Below are 21,635 nucleotides of genomic sequence, written 5' to 3' on the forward strand. Positions count from 1 at the left end.
GCTCCCTGTAATCTGAGAACTGGAAAGAGCCATGAACTTGAAGCCCAAATGCACCGTGTTAGAAGCCCTGCCTCCTCCCAGAGGACTGCGTGGCCTTGGGCAGGTCCCAATCATCCCTGAGCCACACCCCAGGGAGTCAGTGCCAGGGCTGGGCCCTTCCAGCTCTAAGCTTCAGGGTCTTCCCTCCGGACTCATTGCACGAGGCCAGTCTTGGCAGGCCTGGCCAGCGGCTATGAGAAAAGCTGTGCGTGGCGGCCTGCCTCGCGGGGCCATCCCAGCGGGCTTGAAAGTACATTTGGATAAGACAGGTAGGACTCACTGCAGCATCTTCCTAGCCTGCTCGTAGAGACCCTTGGCTGGGAAACATGGCTCAGTCTCTCACTGTGAGTGACACTGAGCCATGTCCAACAAGCCAGGACAGGCAGGAGAAACCCATTCAGCTCCAGCCAAAGCTGGTAACATTTTCTATCTGGACCCCTCCTCAGAAAACCACAACACATTCTCTTAGCAGGAGGTATGAGGAGGGCTGAGAGCTGTGGACCAAGCTTTCCTCTGGAGGTTGAAGATGGGAGCAGAGAGAAGAGGGAGCCCTGTGGAGAGTACCCTGTCCTGGAAAGCAAGTGTTCTGGGTTCAAGTCTTGACTTTGCCAACAACTTGCTGTGAGACCTCGGGCAAGTGTCTTGCCCTCTCTGGGCTATGTCTGCTTATCTGTCCAAAAAAGAGTTTGGGCCAGGCCATCACGAAGGTTCCTATTATAGCTCTGATGTGCTTTGACCACCACTGTCTCTTCCTCAGCTCCCGTTAGTAAAAGACTCTCACACATCGCCCTTCCAAATTAGATACTGAGGAGGCCGCAGGCATGGGCCCGAGGTTTTGCCTGCTGGGGAAAGACCGACTACAGCAAAATCATCACCAGCCCTGCCAGAAATGACGCCAGCTGCGATCTGGCATGAAGGAATTCAGCTCATTCCCCTGTCACTTCCTCTTCTTAATAAGTGCCTAGAAACTGCCCGGCCTAAAGCTTGGATAAGGAGGAAAAACCACTCGTGACGGGAGCCCCCAACCCCACCATGTAGTTCAAGGGGTTGGGAGCACCAGCAACAGAGGGATGGCCCTAAAGACTGTCCACGGTCTTCAGGCTGAGAGCCATGGCGGACTCAGAGGCCCAGCGGAGACAGAGACAAAGCTGTAGGGACTCAGCCGATGTGAAGTCCCATTACATACACATTAAATCATATCTGACACAGATCTTGCCGATTTGCTGGCCACGGCGGCTGGAACAGAGTCGAGGGTATTTTCACAGCTCTCAAGGGTATTGCATGGGCCTAGGGCTGAAAAGGTGTTTCTCTCCACCCACATCTGACACCCCGGTGCCAGGGAACACACCTGTCATGGAGGTCAGAGCCTAGTCTTAGAAAGTTAAAGGCAAAAAAGCAAGGAAGCAGACAGAAGTTCTCAGTCGGGCAAGGGTTCAGAGGGTCTATGGACAAATGGCTTTGACAGTCTAAGCCTCAGTTTTCTCATCTGGAAAATGGGTATGATCAATCCCGCCTCAAAGGTTCACTGGGAGAATCGCATGTGGTTCAAATACTATGCACCACCAAGGGCCTCAATACACATTGCTTCCTTTCGCTTGCAGGGGGCTTAGGGTGGCAACCATGCCCTTTTCTGGTTATTCATCCTGTTTATTGATCGTCTCTACCCTTAAAATTTGAGCTTCATGACAACAGAGATTTTTGTCTGTTTTGGCTAGTGTTATCCCTAGCGCCTGGCATAAAATAATATATTCAACCAATAATCTTTCGTCGAGTGAGGAATGAATGAGTGGCCTTATCTCACACAGGCAGGATAATGGGACCTCAAAACTGGGACTGCCTTCTAAGCCAGGCCATGAACAGGGTGACTTTCAGCTCCAAGAGGAACACAGGAACACGGCAGGGAGAAGGTGTATGAAGGGGCTGCCGGGAGGGGAGATGAGGAGGATGCAGAGGATGGGGTGGAAGGGGGAAACTGAGGCATGGCCCTGCTGACATTCCTTGTTGTGTCCGGTTGGAGAAGAGGCCATGACATGCCCAGGCTTTCCTGGGTCTTGCCTCTTCCATGCTCAGGAGACTCCGGACCCCAAGCTCTAAACAGCTGCACTCTGGCACTGGAGTTGAAAGCTCTGGCTGTGTTCTAATCCAACTCTGACACTGAGCAGCCATGTGACCCTGACCTCATCATTTATCTCTCTGAGAAGCGATCTCATCTGTAAAGCAGCAATGCCTGGCTCCTCGGATGCGTCTGAACAAATCCCCCAAAGGTGACCCTGGAGGCTGGCCTGAGTGTTGGGGTAGGGCCCAGCTGAGATCACCTAAGCAAGTCAAATGCTTCCACTCTGCAGCTTAAACCCTGGGAAACCAGACCCAGCAAAGGTGAAGTCATTGGCTCAGTGTCACACAATACAGAGATCCCCTCAGCCATTCAGGAAACAGGAACAAGGGCTGCTCCATTTATTGAGCACTTACTAAGTGACAAGCACAATGATCTTATGAGCCATACTATTGTCCCCATTTCTCAGAAGAGAAAACTGTGGTTCGGAAAATTTGAACCAAGCCTGCTCCTTCCCCAGGGCCTTTGCCTTGAAAGCCACACAGCTTCCACGCCACCTCATTGAGAGTCTTCATAAAGCGAGGGAGACTTTCTGGACTAACTTATCCAATATCCCAACCCCCAAGCACTCCCTGTCTCCCTATCCTACTCTCTCTCAGATTCAGCACTACCTAACCTTCATTTAATCGTTCATTCTTCCATTTCCCCATTCAGTGACTGTGCATCTGTCTGTCTGCCCCAAGAGAGTGGGAACTCTGTCTCATGCACTGCTCTGCCCGAACGAAGCACAACGCTTGGCCCATAGTAGGCATTCAACAGATATTCATGGGATGAACAGATAATCACTGGATGAATGAATCGCCTTGCCTAAGGTCACGCTGGCTTGAGGGACAACCCCAGGTGCCAGCCCAGCCCTCTCAGACTCCAGGTCCTTGCCCTGAAGCCGGGAGCATCAGGTGCTGCTCCTTGCCCAGGTCTATGTGTCAGGTGTTGGACCTTAGAGAAGACTGCCTGTCTGGGCCACAAAGGGGTCTGGGTTGGGAGCGGAGGGACCTCCTCTGTCAGTTCTTTGAGGCCAGGACCTGTTTCTTTCTTTTCTTTGTTTTTCCTCTTTGGCCCCCAGAGGGCCCAGGTTAAAGGCTCCAACAGTTAACAGGCCCATCAGTGGCAGAATCACAGAGAGGCCGCTCTGAGCACTCTCGAATGCTCCAGGCCTCCTCTTCATACTCCCTTCCTCACCAACCACCAGCGATGGCAGGCCCGGACTTGGGCTGACCATGGTTCCAAGTCAAGGGGTCAACCTGCAGGGCAGTGGCAGAGGGACCCTGGATATCTCACTCTGCCTCTCAGAGCCTCAGTTTCCCCCTTCTCAATAACTGGAATGAATGACCTTCCTTCCAGGCAAAGAGTCTAGGGAACCTATTTTTATAATATGACTGCCAGCTGGGGACCCTGAGAGGCTGCCTCAAGCGGCCACTGAGATCAAAGACCCCGGGCATAGACCAACTGAGTTCGAATCCTGGCTACATTGTTTACTCCTCCTGAAACCCTGGGCAAGTGACTTAATCTCTCCATGCCTTGGCTCTTTCTCCATGTTCTGCACAGGTACAAACAAGGGGCAAACAATTTCCTCCCATGATGGGGAGTCATAGAGAGAGCTGGTGGATTGGGGGTCACTGCTGAGCCCCTCTTTGGGTCATGCATGTGTGGCCCTGCCCATACACCCCATTGTCCTCTGGCCTGGTGTGTGCATGAGCAAACTGGACAGAGCAGAATGACACCCAGACAACGTGGAGACTGAGTGTTCCCTGAGATGGGAGCACAGTCACCTGGTCTGGCCAAGGTCCCTCGGTCACAGCAGACCCACAGACACAAATAGACAGAAGCCCCCAGACACGGAACTGCACTGGAGAGCCACTGCTGCCCACACGGAGAGAGGAGCCAACCCCAGGGAGGCCCAGAGCCCACGGAAGCCCCAGTCCCAGCCGGGCCCCAGTCACGCTGTGTGCCAGCAGCAGGTCCTGTGGCCAGGCAACCCCACATGCGGCCCCCACACTCAAAGCAGGGGGAGAAGCAGAAGATGCCAGGCAGCAGGTGGCCAGGGCAGCGTGGCCGTGGGAGGTGGGGTTCCCCGCTAGAGTCTGCGTAATAGACACGGAAAATCTTTACCGGCATACCCATCTTGCCCCTCTTGCCAGGAACACCAGGAAGGCCCTGCAGGGGAGAGACAGGGTGGACGTCAGGGCAGGATGCCAGCAGGGACAGTCAGGCTTGCCCCAAACCAGTTCAGAGCCACCCATGGCAGGAAGTCACAGAGGGCCTGCCTGCAATGTGCGCCATTTGCGTGGCAGCCCCAGTGACATGCATGTCAGACGGATGGCAGGGTCAGGGTCTGTGGTGACCTAAGAGACAGAGAAATGCCAGTGTTCCTGTATTCAGCAGATGCTTCATAAATGCCCAGGCTCCAGCTGTCTTAAGATTCTCTATACCCAGCTTATGGAGGTTACAACTGAGTTCCCATAGATACGGGCTCAGGTTGGGAGGGGGCGGGGAGGATGGTCCCAAGGCCACCACCCCAAGGGCTTCTAAGGGACCTCCAGGCTGGGCCAGGGGTCCGTGAGAAGCTCCCACACCATCTTTTGGACTCCTCTGACTTTGATACTTGATCTGGAAGGACAGGGATCTTGGGAAATCTTAGCACCCACTGCCTGTCACCAAACCAGCCCCACCACCTTCCCCAGACAGCTGCTCCACCTGGGAGTCCTCAGCTCTTCAGAGACCTCAGGGCCCAAGCAGAGACCAGGTTTCCAGCCCAGTCTCCCCTCCCCACTGTCCTCACCTCTACCCCAATCCACTGTCCCCAGCCAGCTACAGCCACACCATCTTGTTCTCAGGCTGCTGGAATTCCTGCCACCTGCTCTTGCTGTCCCCACCCCTCACCAACACATTTTCCTCAAGTAAACCAACTGATCTGTCTAAAAGAGGAATCAGCAGATGGTTTCTGGAAAGGGGCAGATAGTGAGTATCTTTGGCTCTGCGGGCCATACGGTCTCTGTCACACCTACTCAACTCTGTCCATTGTAGTGAGAAAGCGGCATTGACAATATGTAACCAAATGAGCAAGGCTGAGCTCAATAAAACTGTTTGCAAAAACAGACAACTGGCTGGATTTGGCCCATGGGCCACAGTTTGCAGACCCCTGATCCATACTATAAAGTGGGCCTGGTGTTCATTGGTTGCAAGTCCTCAAGAGGCTCCGCATACCATCAGAACAGAGTCCCTTTCCTGACCTGAGTCCTGGTCACCTAGGACATTGCCCCAGGGCCCTCTCCAGCTTCAACTCCTACCACTCTCACCCTCTCATGCAGCACTTTGGCGGTGTTGATTGTTAAACTCGCCAAGTTACCGTAAATCCCTGACTTTGCACATGCTGTTCCCTATGCCTGGAACGCATCTGCCTTGACTGGTCCCCTTATCAGACTCCTACTCAACTCAAGTGCACCTCCTCCAGGAGGAATTCCTTGATTTCCCCAGGCTGGTGCCTGGCAGGTCCTGCTCTGCTTAGGCAGGGGTGGCTGGTGGATGGTGAATAACCAAAGAAGCAAACTTACTCGCTCTCCATCAGACCCTGGCAGGCCGAAGAGCCCTGGGAGCCCAATGTAGCCCTAGGAAAGAGAAGAAGTGGGGTCACAGAGGTCAAGCGGTGAGGTGTGGCCGGCCCAGCCTGCCCCAGCCCACCCACCGCTGCCATCCCACATCCCGGCTCCTCCTCTTCCTCCCCGATGGCAGTGGCAGCTCCGGTGGCTCCTCGATGACATAGGCCTTGAGGCAAGTGTATATGCCCATGGACTGCATGGTGCTGGCTTCCACGATGTAGTCCAAAGGCACATACCCTCACGCCAGGGAAGGGCGCGGGCGCTCGCCGACAGGAGGCCCGCCCCGCGCCAGGGCTCCAGGATCTGCAGAAGGAAGCTCGCGGCTGGGTTAGATGCTAGCATGGCACCAAGCCCTCCCCACCCCCAGGGATGCTGGCAGGTGCCCGTGGCTCCTGCCACGTCTCCTCCTAAGTCTTCAAGGTCCTGGATGCAGGACTTACATTCACCCCTGGCCGCCTGAGTGATGGCATTAACTAACAGCGGCTACGAACCCGGAGTGCCAACATTGTGCCAGGCACACGCATGCTACCACTTTAGACTCTCACAAGGACCCCCAGATTGTTATCACCCATACTGGACAGATAAGGAAACTGAGGCTCTGTAGATAAAGCAACATGACTAGTCAGTGGTGGAGCTGTGAATTCTCTTCAAGGAATTCCTAATCAGCTCAAGGGTCACCTAAGTCCAGCTGACCCGCAGCCGGGGCTCATCACCATTCTGGGGTTCTTCCCCAGGGTGACTCTCATCTCCTCCCTCCCAGCCTTTCCTCACTGTGTCCCCTCCACCAGGCATGTCCCTTCCATCCCTCATGACTTCTGAGCCAAATCCTTCAAAGCCCAGCTCTCATGAGCTCTCCTTGGGCAAGCATCCCTGATACCCCAAGCTAGAAGCAATCTCTACCCTCCACCCCAATGCCATTTTTGCACCTCGGTAGCATCCTTCTCCACTTTCTCCCTTGTATCTTCATTATTTGTGTTCACGCTTCATGTCCTCATTAGTCTGGGAACTTCTTTTTTTTTTTTTTTTTTTTTTTTTTTTTTTTGAGACGGAGTCTCGCTCTGTCGCCCAGGCTGGAGTGCAGTGGCGCGATCTTGGCTCACTGCAAGCTCCGCCTCCCAGGTTCACGCCATTCTCCTGCCTCAGCCTCCCGAGTAGCTGGGACTACAGGCGCCCACAACCGCGCCCGGCTAATTTTTGTATTTTTAGTAGAGACGGGGTTTCACCGTGGTCTCGATCTCCTGACCTTGTGATCCGCCTGCCTCGGCCTCCCAAAGTGCTGGGATTACAGGCGTGAGCCACCGCGCCCGGCTAAGTCTGGGAACTTCTTAAGGGCAGCGACCTCGCCCGGGGCTTCTGCCACTATCTGCATGCCACTCTTTGTGCAATGATTTCATAATAACTCTAACCAAAGCTAATGTTTATTGAGCATGAATGACAAGCCAGGCCTGCTGTCAGTGCTTTGCATATATTAAAGCATTTATTCCATCCCCGAGGAAGTGCTATGTTTTATTAATTATATATAGAGAGAGAGACGGAGTCTCACTCTGTCGTCCAGGCTGGAGTGCAGTGGTGCAATCTTGGCTCACTGAGACCTCTGCTTACCAGGTTCAAGCGATTCTCCTGCCTCAGCCTCCTGAATAGCTGATCACAGGTGTGCACCTACTATTTACTTTTGTAGAGATGGGGTTTCGCCATGTTGACCAGGCTGGTCTCAAACTCCTGGCCTCAGGTGATCCACCCACCTTGGCCTCCCACAGTGCTGGGATTACAGGCGTGAGCTACCGCGCCCAGCCACGAGGAAGTATTATTACTCAGCCCCCTGTAGAGGTAAGACCATTTAGGCCCAGAGAGGTGAAGTAACTTGCCTAGGACCACACAGCTGAAATGTGGTAGAACTGGTATTCAAATTCAAGTCTTCTGAATCCCGGGCCTGGGCTCCTAACCACTCTGCATACTGCCTTCCCTCAAACAAGCAACACAAAGGCTCACAACCATCTCTCCTGCACTGGAAGGCCAAGAGGCCACTGAGCCTCCTTGTTGGCATCCAGCATGATTAATATCCATAATCTGAAAGAGTGCCATTTGCTACCATTCCAAATAGGGCTTATCTCCCAGATTTACAGGTGAGAAAATCATTGGCTCAGAGAGGCCTAGTGACTTGCCCAAGGTCCCACAGCTAGCTGAGGGCAAGGCAGGTCTCAAAGCCTGTCATCCCGATTCCAAAGCCTGCCCTCTGCCTACTTCAGAAATATGAGGCTGGTGGTGGCAGGGTTGGAAGGACAGCTTGAATGACTCACTGCTCACCCAGGCTGCCCATCCAGGGCTGTGCGGCCTGTAAGAGACAGGAGTGCTGGGGCCGGACCAGTCCTCTCCTCCTATGTGGCTTTGAGATGCCACCGGCCTGGCAGGCAAGTCGAGCAATGCCAGATGTCAATAACATGCCCTGTCCTTCTGGCAGATCAGGAGATCAGGACTGGGGCTGGACTGAGAAGACCTTTCTCCCTGGATTTAGGGGGTCCCTCTGGGGGCACAGCCCATGGGAGCAGCAGAATAAAGGAAGAGGTCCAGCATCCTGGGACAAGAGCCTCCTCAGGCCCTGACTATCACAGTAGCCTCCTGGGGAATGCACCTACCAGCCCCCACTCCCGCCTCCCCATGCTCTCCTAACAGCCACCAGTCTGCTGCAGGGATTAGGGCTGAGACTGCAACCATTCTGTCCTCTCCCTCCTGCCAAAATATAAATAGCTTTGGCTCAGGAGCAAAGGATACATGATCTGTCCTGACCAAGGACTGTGTGACCCCATTCCTGAGCATTCCTTGAGAGGCAGCAAGTCCAGGCCTCAGAACACCTGGGTCCTCATCCCAGATCCACCTTAGGCATGCAGTGTAAGCTGGGGCTATCCAGGCCCCGCCATGAACCCAGTTTCTTTGTATGTAGAAGAGAAGATTCCATCACACCAGCTCTAAATCTTTCCAACTCCATTTACCCCATTCTGTCCACCCAGAACCTTCTCTGTCTTCCCACAACCCACATGGGAGTCCCCACCTGTTGGTCCCCTCCTGAGCTGTCAAGTCAGCTTGACATAACCAGGCTACAGGTACAGATGGACATCATGACCATGGTAAAGGTAGGCAAACTGAGGTTGATCGCTACTCAGGGTCTGCTCCATGGGGGCCTTGAAGAAAGGGGAGATCTGGAAGCTCCACCAGGCTGCAGGCGTAGGTATCATTCACACACTGGGTGCCCTCCAAGAAGAGTGGATCCCCCCAGCCCTCAGTTGGAAGCAGGAGGGAGGTCTCTGAAGATTCGACGACAAGCAATTCAAGTGGCCCATACTGGCTCTCTTGTAACTTGGGGATGAGCCAGGAGACACAGCAAACAAATGCCTAGTTGTTTGTAGCTGGACTGTGGCCAAACCCCAGCACAGTCTTTGCTGCCCAGACTTCTTGGCCATGGGGACCAAGCAGCTTACCTGGCTCAAGGGTCTCCCATCACCCAGCCCTCCTGCTGCCCCTCTGTTGTCCGGGAGCGCTCAGGTGGGAGGGCCTTGGCTCTCCTTATAGTTCTGACCTCCCATCAAGCCCACTGGCGGGACAGGTGATGCTCACCTAGAACCCCACCCATGTGGCACTGGCCAGGAACCACTTACCCTGCTGCCTTTGGGGCCGGGATCTCCTACCGGTCCAGGTAACCCCTGAAACACAAAACACAGAGGGGCAAGGACATATGGAGACGCTCTACCTGCTGCCAATCCTGGGGTGAGTCCTTCCTCTTTGGGGCCTCTGCTGCTCTCTTTGTAGAATGGGGGTGAGGTTAGATTAGCAGTCTTTGGTCTGACCCCCACATCCCCAGGATCCCAGGGAGGTGGCTGGTGGGTAGGAGGGATACTGAGTGGGAGGAGCCTCTGGAGCCCCAGCCCCACAGAATCAGACCTCCTCTTACTATGCAGCCTTATCCTGTGCCTGCAAAGACAGGCTTCCTTGGTCCAGCCCCCTGGAAAGTCCCCTCCTTAGGGTCCACCCAGCAGGTGCAGCTCCTTGGCCCCCAGCCCACCGCCTCCCTCTGCCTCAGGGCACCTGTGGCCATCTCCACATCACCATGGCCACAGAGCTTCCAGAAGCCATATACTGCACCTGCCTGCCAGGGTAACCTTTGGCCCCTGGGCTGCCCTCAGGTCCTGGCTGCCCCTGCAAAGGAACAGAGAGAAACATAAGGAAAGGAAAGACCCTGCCCGGCTCTGGGTCTGGGGACCCTAGGAGACTGGGGCTGGCAGTGAACAAAGAGAGGGGCAGGAACGTGAGAGGGAACAGCAGGAAGGGTAGGGCCCCCAAGCCCACCCCTCTGTGAAACCGGTCAGACCAGCTCTGAGGGACGAAACCCCCTCTGCTTGCAGCCCAGGAATAAGAAATCACTGAGGAGGCCTGGCTGGTTCTCCCATGCTGGCAGGGCTGCTGTTTGACTTGGGCCAGGCCAGCCAAAATTCCTGCAAACCCCGTGGTGGCGTGTATAATATCCCCTAACATCGCCCGGAACAGGCCAGCTATTCATGGCTCCAACTGGCGTCGCGCGGCTCATGCCAACATCAGGCCGGCATGGACTCTGGCTCTTTTGGGCAAATGTGGCTGGGCGAGAGAGGTGGGGTGGGCTGGAGTGGGCTGGAGGCCCCAGCAGGGTGAGAGGCAGAACAGCCTGGCTCTAGGCTGGCTCACAGAGCAGGATCTAGGGAGGGGGCCAGAGACAGGTAGGGGCTGGGAGGAGGGACAGCGACCAGGGCAGGGCTGAGGCTGAGGCCCTCACCTGTTCTCCGGGGTGCCCTGCCGGTCCAGGATAGCCCTTGTGTCCCTGTAGGGGGAAGAAGCTGCATCAGGCAGGGAGGACACATCTGGGCCTGGAAATTGCAAGGGCCCAGCCTCCCAACCTGCTCTGTTCAGCACCGTATGTACTGCGTCCAGGATGGAGCGTGCGCTCAGTAAGCGCTCCCCAGATGGATGCAGATACCATGTGACGGTTCGCATATTCCCAAGGTTTTCTCTCTGCTCCCAGTGGCTCTTAGGCAGAGGACATCATGGGGGTCATTCACTGCTCTGGCAGAGGTGGTGAGACGAACTGGAACAGAGCAACTGTGACCAAGAGACGGTGTATCGCAACCATTCCTTCTGAATCCAGAGACAAGGTGAGACCATCTCTCAGGTATGGATTTGTCAATGGAGGAGTAGACTGAGTAGGACTCGAGGTCTGGAACGTGCTGAGCAACCACATCGCACGTGATGCTGGGATTCCCTCCCCTGTCAGGACCTGCCCCTTCTCATAAAGCCCCCATCGCAGGCCTTGACCACATATATTAACCCAAATAGCTGTTTCCCTTCTCCCACTGGCCCCAGCTCCTATTCCAGGGAGGAATAGGCCACCCAGATACTAATGAGAAGGACTCTGGCAACGCCCCAGTACCAACTTTGACCCTCTGTCCTGATGGCCCAAAGACCATGGTGTAAGGCATGTCCAGGCCAGGCCTCTGGGTGGGTGGAGAGAACCAAGCTGAGTGTGTGCTTTCAGGTGGCACGAGGTATAATCACCTGAGCCATTTCATAAGAGTAAGGAGGTTTCCAAAGGAAACCTCACACTTCAAGTTTCCATCAGCTGGGGGGGCTTCCACTGTACACAGGTTAGCCACACTTATCCATGTTAGACCCTCTTATGCGGGGAGCTCTGGGATTGGTTTAGATACTGTCCCTAACTTACTATGCAACTTTGGGTGGGTTACTACCCTTCTCTGAACTTCAGATTAGGGAGTTAGAACTCTGAGTCCCTTCAGCTCTGATGTTTTAGAACCCTAGAGTTTGAAGACTCCTCCAGAGTCTAAAATACACACACCAGACTAGAACACACACACGCCCGCATGCATGCTCAAACCTGTAGACCCTCTCTATGGGCTGCCATTTACCCAGGACTACATGCATAACAGATGACTTCATCTACTCCTTCCAACAGTCAGATGAGCTGGGGTGGGGGGGCGACTGTCATCTCCATTTCACAGAGGAGAACACTGAGTCTCACAGAACTGAAGATGCCTGCCCTGAGTCCCATTGCTAACAAGCCACAGGCACTCACTACCAGATCCTTCTGACATCTGGAGCCACACTGGGAACCTTGCAAACATCCCCAGACATGTGCAGCTCCATGCACACGCACAAACACACACAGGCATACACACTCAACACCCCCCATCGGCCCCCAGGAGGTGGGGACTCTTCATTATAAACAGCAGAGTCAGTTTGATCTAAGAGGTCTGGAGAGTTTACAAGCATTCTTTCTGCACCTATTCATGTCTCAAGAGCCCTCAGTGACATGATTGCATCTCAGATCCAGGGGCCTATGGAGATTGATGCAACAAGGTTGGGTGAGATTCTTCTAGCTGGGGCGTGTACTCTTTTCCCCAGTGGGCAAACCGGGGCATACAACCTCTTGTTTCAGACCCATCTGGATTCCAGTGCTGCTCTACTAACTGGCTGTCTGGGTGACCCAAAGCCAATGACTTCACCTCCAAGAATCTTGTTTTCCTCAATTATAAAATGGGGCTACAAAGTTGGAGCAAGGATGGCAGGATAGAAAGTGTGTAAAGCGCAGTATTTGGCATTGGATTCAAGGGTGCTGTAGAGGTTAGCTGCTGTTATAATCTTCATTTTTCATTCATTCAATAAACATTTACTGAGTTTTCATGCTCCAGCCCCGTTCTAGGCACAGGAAGAATGAGACAGACAACATTCTTTGCCCTAAAGGAGTTTACATTCTAATTAAGGAGGTAAAAAACAAAGTGAACATAAAAATAACATCTGGGCTGCAAGGAGAGAGGAATGGGGAGTTGCTCAGTGGGTACAGTTTCAGTTTTGCAAGATGAAACATTTCTAGATATTGATTGCACAACGATGTACCTAATGCTATCGAACTGGACACTTAAAAATGGTTAAGATGGTAATTTTACATTATATGCTTTTTAACCACAATTAAAATAAAATCCTTTCAGAAACAGGGAGAAAATGTCTAGTAGTGATCAGTGCTATGAAGAAAAGGAAGTAAGTTATGGACAGAGAATGCAGCACTGGGGAGGGACGGTGAATAGAGGATGGGATCAAGGAAGGCTGCTCTAAGGAGATGAATGGGATGAACACAGGGCCGGCTCCATGGACAAAGGCAGTGCAGGCAGAGGGAACAGCAAGTGCAAAGGGCCTGAGGCAAGAACGCCCTTGAGTGGCTTGGAGGGAACACAGGAAGGCCTGTATGACTGGAATAGAATGGGCAAGAGAGTGAAGGATGGGGGTGGTTGGAGAAGCAGGAGGCCAGAGCATGCTGGTGGTGATGTGATGCAAAACCACAGAAGCGCTTTGAGCAGGGAGGTACCGCGACAAGATGTAACTAACAGCCATGATCATCATTTTTCCACCTGGAGCTTGCAGATGAGGAAGAACAAGTGAAACCTTTTCCCAGTGAAGAGCTGAATGGAGCCTTGCACTCTTGGTTGTGTGACTCTGTATGGGTAATTATCCTCTCTGAAGCTCACTCTGTCATATTCTACCTGCCTGCAAAGATCCAATGGAGTAACAGGACAAGAACCCCAAGAGAACCATAATGTGGGGTCCAGGGGGCCCTTGGCCATCACCAGCTCCTGTGGCTTCATCTGCAGTCACAAGAACCCTGCTGAAAACCAATTCTTCAGCCCCCATACCTCCCCACAAAGGAAGCAGAGGCATTTCTCCAGTGAAATCCCAGGAGAAGATTTCCAGTAAACCCTCTTACTCAGGATGCAGCTAAATGGAAGTGAATGACCATCACCGGCAGGCACGGTGGCAGGCCCTATGCCTGGCTCAGCACTGAAGCCTTCATATTTCAGTTCACGGACTCCTTGCTATCACCCCTAGAAGGCAGAAATTACCATACACATTTGCCAGTTGAGGAAACTGATGTTCAGAGAAGTAAAGAGACTTCGTTGAGGCCACACAGCTTTCTAGGGGCAGCGCCAGGCCTGTGACTCCAATCCCCCACATCCTTAGCCATCAAAAAGCATGGGATGAGACACGCTCACTGAGGCCTAAGGCCTGCCTAGAAGAGCCACAAAGCCACTCAAGGAGAGATCCCCTTATAGATGCCCTCCCTGGAATGAAAGTTTCACATCATTGCAGCATTATTCAGGCAGAGGTCGGTCATGAAACCCTGGAATAACTGAGTTGAAAGGGACCTAAACCATTAGTTTGGCAATCTCCTTTTTCATTGGACAGACTGAGAAACTGAAGCTCAGAACGGGGAAGGGACTTGTCCAAAGTTACCTAGCCAAGTTATGGCCAAGCCAATACTTTTCCCCGGACTCCAGACCCACTGGGATATGCAATTTCTAGGTATCTCTTGATCAAGGGACCCTGAAGGGCCTTGAACATTGCCATGAACACCGCAGTTTCTCCTGGATGGCCAGGAGCAGCAGAGCGAGCATAGCCAAGGTGGGAGGTAGGAGGCAGGAGGTGCTTATGCTCCCTGGAAGCATCTTAACAATGTTTACCAAGCTGGGGCCGGCAAATAGCTCCAAATGACAGGGCCCCAGACCTGCAAGAATCTAAACCATTATCTTGTGCTGCGCCCCACCAATTATGGGGCGGGTGCTGACCGCAAGGTGGGCCCGTGGGCAGTGACTTTCCAGTTTGTGATCGGTGCCTGACTGGCACTAAGGGAGAGGGAATGTTTCGGGGAGCTCCAGGGACCGTGGTGTCTGCAAGGGGCCTCTGGCTGCCCAGCAGGCGGGTCTCCACAGGACCTGTGTTTATAATAGAACTCGGTCTATATTTTGGTTTGGGAGCCAGATTAATCATTGCTTACAATGCGCAAGGAGAAACCAGACATCACCTCACTGTTGCTACAGACCGTCTCCCCGTCTGGCTGGGCTGCTTTCTGGGCTTTGGGCAGGGAGGGGAGGGGTCCTGTCCTTGCCTGGGGGTCCTAGGGACCAATATGTACTCAGACATCGGCTGTCCACCCAGGCTCCACCTTGGCCTGAGCAAGGCCTCAGCTCCTGTTGTAATTGAGCTGAAACTCACCAAGCTTGCTTAGCTCTCTGTGAATCTCTGCTGAACTTCCCTACCTCCTGGGCAGCCCACACCCCAAACTGGGCCATCAGCAGGACATAAAGAAATCAAAGAGTGAGAAACATATGACTAGAGTAGAGGGTCTTATTATGTGATGCTGGACAAGGTGCCTCTCTGGGCCTCAGTTTCCCCAGCTGGCCTCTCCAAGTGTCCTGTGGGCTCAGAAACTGTAGGATTCCAAAGTCTGTGGCTAGTCTAAAAGCACAGTCCATCATGACACAGTCAGGTGTCTGACACCAAACTCTGCTCCGTGGATACCTGAGACCGCTCCAGGCAAGAAGGTATATTTTCTGTATGGCTTATTCATTTATCCAGTTGTTCCTTCACCAAACAAATGTCTGCTGAACCCCAGCAATGACCAAGACCCTGCGTTAGGCACTAGAGATACACCAATGAACAGAAAAAACTCTCTACCTTCTAGAAGGGGATGTGGGCATTAAATGCATTTTAAGTGCAATGAAGGAGAATGCTAGAAGAATATAGATGCACCCAGCCACAGGAGGCGGCATTATAAACTGAGGCTTGGGGGAGGAGCAGGGCTTGGACAGGAGACACAGGATGGGATAGGAGGGATGCCAGTGGGTATGGGCTGTAGAAGCAGGGGAGCCTGGAGAAGTTTCTCAGGGGGAACTATATGGAATTGGGGGTACCACACTCAGGCAGAATCGGGAGTTCACAGAAAGGCTGGAGATCGTCTCAGGTGGCCTCAATCACATTTCCCCAGACACACTTCCAGATGACCGCTGTGCTCTCCCATTTTATTACAGCTTCCCACAGATAATGGCCAACTCAGGCAGCATTCCTGCTGGGGGCAGGGTGGGGGCAACAGGAGGGAACTGAGGGGAAATCAGGCTGGAGAGAAGCAAGTCAGGTTTTGATTTGAGTAGCAGTTTTGTTCCATGCATCATGTCTATCTGGGGCAGTATGGTAAGAAAGATTCAGGGGCTGTCTCGGGGCTTGGCCAGAAAGATCAATTCGTGATGCTTGCCAGAGGGGAGGAGCGAGGGAGGTGAATGTGGTCAGCACTGCGCTAAGCCCCAGTGGGGAAACAAAGATGAACGGGTTGGGTTCTGTCCTCTGTCCAGTCTAAGCAATGTGTCGACACTAGTGGGTTGCCCACTAGCCCAAAGAGGCTGAGAAGGGAGGCCAAATGGTCAGAGAAGGGAGGGGTGACTTCTGCCTGGAGGTGCTGGGGAGTGCTCTTGGAGAAGATGCTGTTCTCTAAGAACAGAGCCAAGGGGCAGCCACATGAGGATAAGTGTGGAGGAGAGTGCATGCCTGGGGAGGGCACAGCAGAAGCAAACACAGGGAGGCAGGAAGGCCCAGGGTACACGGGATTGGATGGGGCCAGGGTTTCTACAGAGCAGGGGGCAGGGAGGCAGGAAGGCCCAGGGTACATGGGATTGGATAGGGCCAGGGTTTCTATACAGCAAGGTTTCTCACCCTTGACTTTGTGGGCTGGACACATCTTGTATGTGTATGGGAGGGAAGAGTTATCTTGTGCATTGCAGGATTTTTAGCAGTATCTCTGGCTTCTACTCATCAGAAGCTAGTAGCACCTCCCTCCCAGTTGTATGTAATGGCCAAAAATCTCTCCAGACATTGCCAACTGTTCCCCAGGGGGGCAAAATCACCCCAAGTTGATAATTACTGGTCTCTAGGAAAGAAGGCAAGAGAGTTAGATGAGAGAGAGCATGGGAGGTGCAAATGGCGTTCTGGCAGCCTTCTTGGCTAGCGGAGGGCGGTTAGCTGGAAACTAGCAAAATGACTAGCACTACCAGATGGGCAAGACCTTCTTCAGATGCTTCTCTTCATGATCATGATCACTATTCATTCATTGCATAAATGCATACAAACTGCCTGCCGTGTACCAGCCCTGTGCTGAGTGCAGGGATATTCCATCTCATTTAATCCTCCCAACCACCTCATGATGCAGCTGAGGCCCAGCAAGCTGAGGCGACTTGCCCAAGCTCACACAGCAGGAGAGCGACAGAGCAGGGATTCCACCCAGGTCTATCTAACCTGGTTTGCGTGTCTTCCTCACCTTGGGAACTGGCCCAGCAAAGTCCTTCCACAAGCATCTCAGGCAGTGGCAGAGAAACAAACCTTCTCAGGCAGGCAGGCTCTTTTTAACTGGATGGACACTGTCTTGTCTGAGAAACTGTTTCAGTCAGCCTTGTGGTGACAGAAAGGGCCTGAGGGTCAGAAGACCTGGGTTCAAATCCTAGCCCTGCAGCTTAGAAATCCATGGAAGGTATTTCCATTAAATTGGTGCCTCTCATTCTTCGCTGCAAGTGGGAACCACCTGGAGGCCTTTTAGAGCTACTGATGCCTGAGTCCCACTCAGACCAACTGAGCTAGAATCACCGCGATGGGGCCTGAGCTCCCTAGCTGGGAGCCACTGCTGTAGACTGCAGTCTCCAACCAAAACTCCCTTTCTCTTGCTGATTTTTCTCCATAGTCCTTTCTGTCTTACAGTGTACCTTTTATTTTTACTGTTTTTCTTTGTATTATCTGTCTCCCCACCCCCAACCAGAATGCAGGTCCCAGGAATTTTTGTCCATTCAGCTCAGTGGCTGGCACATTACAGGCATTCAATAATTCCTGTTAAATAAATGAAAACATAGGATTATCCATGTTGCCTCAGAATGACACAAAAATTCAATGTGCTGGTGATCACGAAGAGGAAGCTGACCTCACCTCTTATCCACTCACCTCCCTTCTCCCCTCAAGGCTTCCCACAAGAAATAACGCAGAAAAGCCACACTACAGGATCAGAGCCAAGTGGCTGCTGTTGTCACCAAAGACGTGGGTGATAGGAGAGACCACCTACAATGGTGGCCCCAGGCACATTGCCCATGGCAGTAGTTCTCTTCTCTGATCCCTGCCACTGGTCAGGGGTCTCTGCCTTGGGACCTGAGCTCCCCGACGCTTCACCCAGCACCCTCTGTGAGTGGGTGACGCCAGCCTGCCACACACCGAACTCTACTGTGCGTGTCTAGGCCAGGGCCAGAGGGGAACTCAGAGCAACTGGCTTTGCCAAATAGTTTTCCAGCTGCACAGTGGCTCTTCGTTAACTTGGAGAAGCTGCCTCTCCCTGCTCAGGTGAGCTGGTTCCTCTTGGTTGGGGGTCCTTGGCCCCCTGGACATCTGCTTAATGCAAGGAGCCCTGGCACCCCGGGCAGGAGCTGGTTCCAGTCTGGTTTCCCTATCTCCTGTCACCTCTGCTAGGCTGCCACCCCCATGCAGAACAAGACCACCAGAGACTGCTTTATGAGCTGGGACCGGAAAGAGCCTTTTCCACTCACACCTCATCCATCAGAAAGCGCTAGAGCCCAGAGGGGAAGGAAGTGGGGAGTGCGAGTCCCTCTGTGTTCTCTGAGCCAGAAAAGACCATATTTCCCAGCTCACAAACAGCCACTGCTTCCAGGGTAGGCCTCTCAGGTTGGAGGTATGGCCTGCTCTGGCCATGGGGAAGGGAATGAGGGAACAAGATCCTGCAAGGCCCCCTGTGTCATGGGGCTCTCAAGGCAAGAACTGGGTGGAGCTGGGAGACACCCCAGCTGTCCAGATGAGAGCCAGATGGCCTAGAGAGAGTTCAGCTGTGGCCACAGCCGGGAGCCAGGGCAGAAGCTTAAGAAACAGTGGTAGGCCGATGCATTCACCAGATAATCCATCAGCAGTTGGGGATTTTCTTGGAAAAAGCAATTGATCCTTAACCTGCATTGCCTTCCCCCCATTTCCTGAATACCTGCTATGCACAGGCTTCATGCTAGGTTCAGTAGGAAGAGCAACAAACCAGATTTGCACACCCTGGTTGGTGAGGCACACCTGGTAGCTCAAATTAACTAAGCCAAGACAGCTTAAGTGTCCTTGAGCAGAGAGGATCCTCCTGGCGTGAAGCTGAGTGCTCCAGGAGGACTCCCAAGAGTAGGCACAACTAGAGTAGAGTCTTGAAGGAAGGGAGACACAGGCTGGAGGAGTCACAGAAATCCAGGGGGACTGTAAGCTACAGACCCACTACCTAGGAAATGCCAGTCTTTTCCCCACACAGGTGTTTGGACAGGTAACTCCCCAGCATGGCTGAAATGGGGATGGGATGCGGGTGACATAACAACAGCCAGGAAGGTACAGAGAACCCACTGCCTCTCCACATCATTCCCCTTCCCCTGCAGGGCATCAGCGACGGCCACATAGTAGACTCTGAGAGCTCATTGACTTGCCCAAGGTCACCCAACCAGGAAACGGCAGAAGGGGGAATAGAACCCAGGTCCAACTGACCACAGGGTCCACTCCCTCAACTTCTCTGCTCCAGGCCTTGCTCCTGGTCACACAGCCCCAGACTGTGCAGGGTCAGAGATGGGGATCATTGTCTCCATCTCATGTAGGAGAAGGCTGAGGAGCAGAGACAGGACTTGCAGGCCCAAGGCAACTCAGCCAGTGGGCGGTGGAGCCAGGGCCAGCACAGGGTACTCCATCACCACAAGCTTTCTTGAAGGTGGTCTCCCTGGGAGCAGCTTGGCCCCCAAAAGGAAGTACAGCAAACCAAGGACACTTCTTATGCTACCTCATTAACCACGGTGGGAGGCACCTACTGCAAGCCAAGGGATTCCCTGCCCCCAACAGGCACAACCCTTGGAAAGCTCTCTCCCATGTGCCCTGTGCCCAGGGGAGCTGGGCTGGGGCTGGGGAGAGGCAGGTGGGCCCACAGCTCTCCTGCCTGAAACCTGGCTTGCTAGGAGGCCCGCTGCACAAGGCAAAGCATCAAAACCAAACAGTACCTTTCGTCCCGGAGGTCCTGGATTCCCGGACAGCCCAGGCAAGCCCATGTCGCCCTGCAAGACACAGACAAGGCGCGTGAGGCAGGAACACGGGAGCAGAGACACGCTGCTACACTACAAAACTGGAATTGTAACTTCCAATGGCTGGTTATTTCCAAATGAGATTCATGGAGTACTAGAGGCCTCAGAGGAGACTCGGGTGCTGCCCAGCAAGAAGAGTGGGTGGTGTACCCCGCCCTTTCCCCACTCAACTCAGCCGCTCCGTCTGATCTATTTTATATACTGGGCTTCAGCAGAAGACACCACTTGAAGAACGGGTTCCGATACTAAAACCATATTTGAAAACTGTTCCAGAGGACATGTGCCTTATCGGTCCCATATCAATCAGTCATCTCTCCCTGCAGTCCTGAGACACCTTCTCATTGCTGGGCATGCCGCTGGCCAAGCAGGGGGACATTTCTGCCACCACCCCAAGACCTGAGAACAGGCCACGCAGGAGCAGGAGAGAAGCCTGGGCTCCCGGGTGCCGATCTCATTTTGCCACTTACCAGCTGCATGACCTCCAGCAAGCCACCCCTGCCTGGGCCTCCGTTTTCTCATCTGTAAGCTGGGTCCATCTGCCCTGGCTCATGGGGTTCTGATGGGGGTCAAGTGGTGGTATATGGGAACACTCTCCTGGGACCCTGGGTCACCCAGTAAATACGTGCTAAGGGCAAACACCTAGCAGTGAGGATGTGAAGCAATAAGCCACCCGTGTCTTGGGGAAATCAAAGAAAGCAGCCAATTCTAGGTGCTTTTAAGCACAGGAGGCTGGGCTGAGAAGCAGTGTTCAATCCGTTGGGATGGCTCTAGGGCTGTGTCCAGAAGGAAGCCAGGCAGACCTGGGCATTGCTTGCAGGGTGTCTGTGCCTAGAAGACTGACACATTGGACAATCTCATGTGGAGTTCTGGGCTCCCCTCTTCCCATCTGTCCTGCACTCTCTCCAAGTCCCTTGCTCAGTTTATGGGGTGGATGCTTCAGAGATGGATGAAAGCCTTTAGCCAAAGTGTTTTACCTTCTGCAGGCAAACCTGGTTTCATAGCCCTTCAGAGTTAGGGAGCCCTGAATCTCCAGCCTCCTAGAAATCCACAGACCCGTCTGCTGGAGTTAACCTCAGGAAAGGCTTTGAGTGTCTATGGGAAGCTTCCTGGCCATGTGCTACCAAGAAACTTCTGGATGCCCACGGTCACCTAGCAGGCCCTGCAGAAAGCCATGCAGGACATTAGGCAAAAGGACATCCACCAAGAGTGTGTCCATAGGAGAAAATCTTTTGTCAGTTGTGTTGGCTGCACTTTGGAGAGAAGGTGGCTGGGAATAACCTTGGGTGGGTTTGGTGTTGAGAGAGGCTAAAGGGCTTCAAGGAAGAAAACCACACCACACCCTGACCGTTCTAGATGTTCCCACCTCACTGCCTCTGCCATGCACGGCCTCTGCCAGGACGGCTAGCCGCAGAGTGTGGTGATTTCACTATTGTCCACTCCCCTCTTCCCTGAGAACTGGGGTCCCTGGAAACCTACCTTTGCCCCATCGTGGGCCTTTCCTGGTGAGAGCCCTGGGTCCCCTTTCTGTCCCTGAAACAAAAACAATTCCACTTTGGCCACCAAGTCATCTAGAGAGGATGTCTGTCTCCCCACAAACTCTGCTCAAAGCCCCGCTCCCTTGCTTAAATGCCTTCCCATCCATCCTCCCACTCACACACCTCCAGAGGGTCTTCTCCAATTCCACGACTCCCCTGCTCTAACACCTTCCATAGCTCCCCCTGACTGCAGGGTGACAAAGTCCAAATTCCTCCTTCTGCTATCCCAAGTCTTCTGTAATCCAACCCGTCCCAGGCATCCTATCTAGACTCTGCTCTCCTTTCAGCAGCCAAACCCACAGAGAGGGTCCCTCTGCTCTATCCTCAAACCACAGCCCACTCCCCAGCCATGTCCCACACTGTC

General features: G+C 53.4%; 1 protein-coding gene across 3 annotated transcripts in view; it reads right to left on the minus strand.

Moving 5' to 3' along the window:
* The window catches only part of COL27A1 (collagen type XXVII alpha 1 chain), a 158,681-nt gene that overhangs the window by 99,046 nt on the left and 38,000 nt on the right, over positions 1–21,635 (minus strand). For 2 of the 3 annotated variants that reach the window (XM_050760967.1, XM_050760965.1), the window contains exons 6-12: positions 21,213–21,266; positions 19,656–19,709; positions 10,547–10,591; positions 9,883–9,936; positions 9,399–9,443; positions 5,704–5,757; positions 4,262–4,306 (exon numbers count right to left, since the gene is read on the minus strand). In XM_050760967.1, coding sequence (XP_050616924.1) covers positions 4,262–4,306; positions 5,704–5,757; positions 9,399–9,443; positions 9,883–9,936; positions 10,547–10,591; positions 19,656–19,709; positions 21,213–21,266 — 351 coding nt within the window. The remainder of the gene's footprint in view (positions 1–4,261; positions 4,307–5,703; positions 5,758–9,398; positions 9,444–9,882; positions 9,937–10,546; positions 10,592–19,655; positions 19,710–21,212; positions 21,267–21,635) is intronic. The other variant, XM_050760966.1, reaches the window with a different exon arrangement.

Source organism: Macaca thibetana, chromosome 15 (genome assembly GCF_024542745.1).
Source record: "Macaca thibetana thibetana isolate TM-01 chromosome 15, ASM2454274v1, whole genome shotgun sequence".
Lineage (NCBI taxonomy): Eukaryota > Metazoa > Chordata > Mammalia > Primates > Cercopithecidae > Macaca > Macaca thibetana.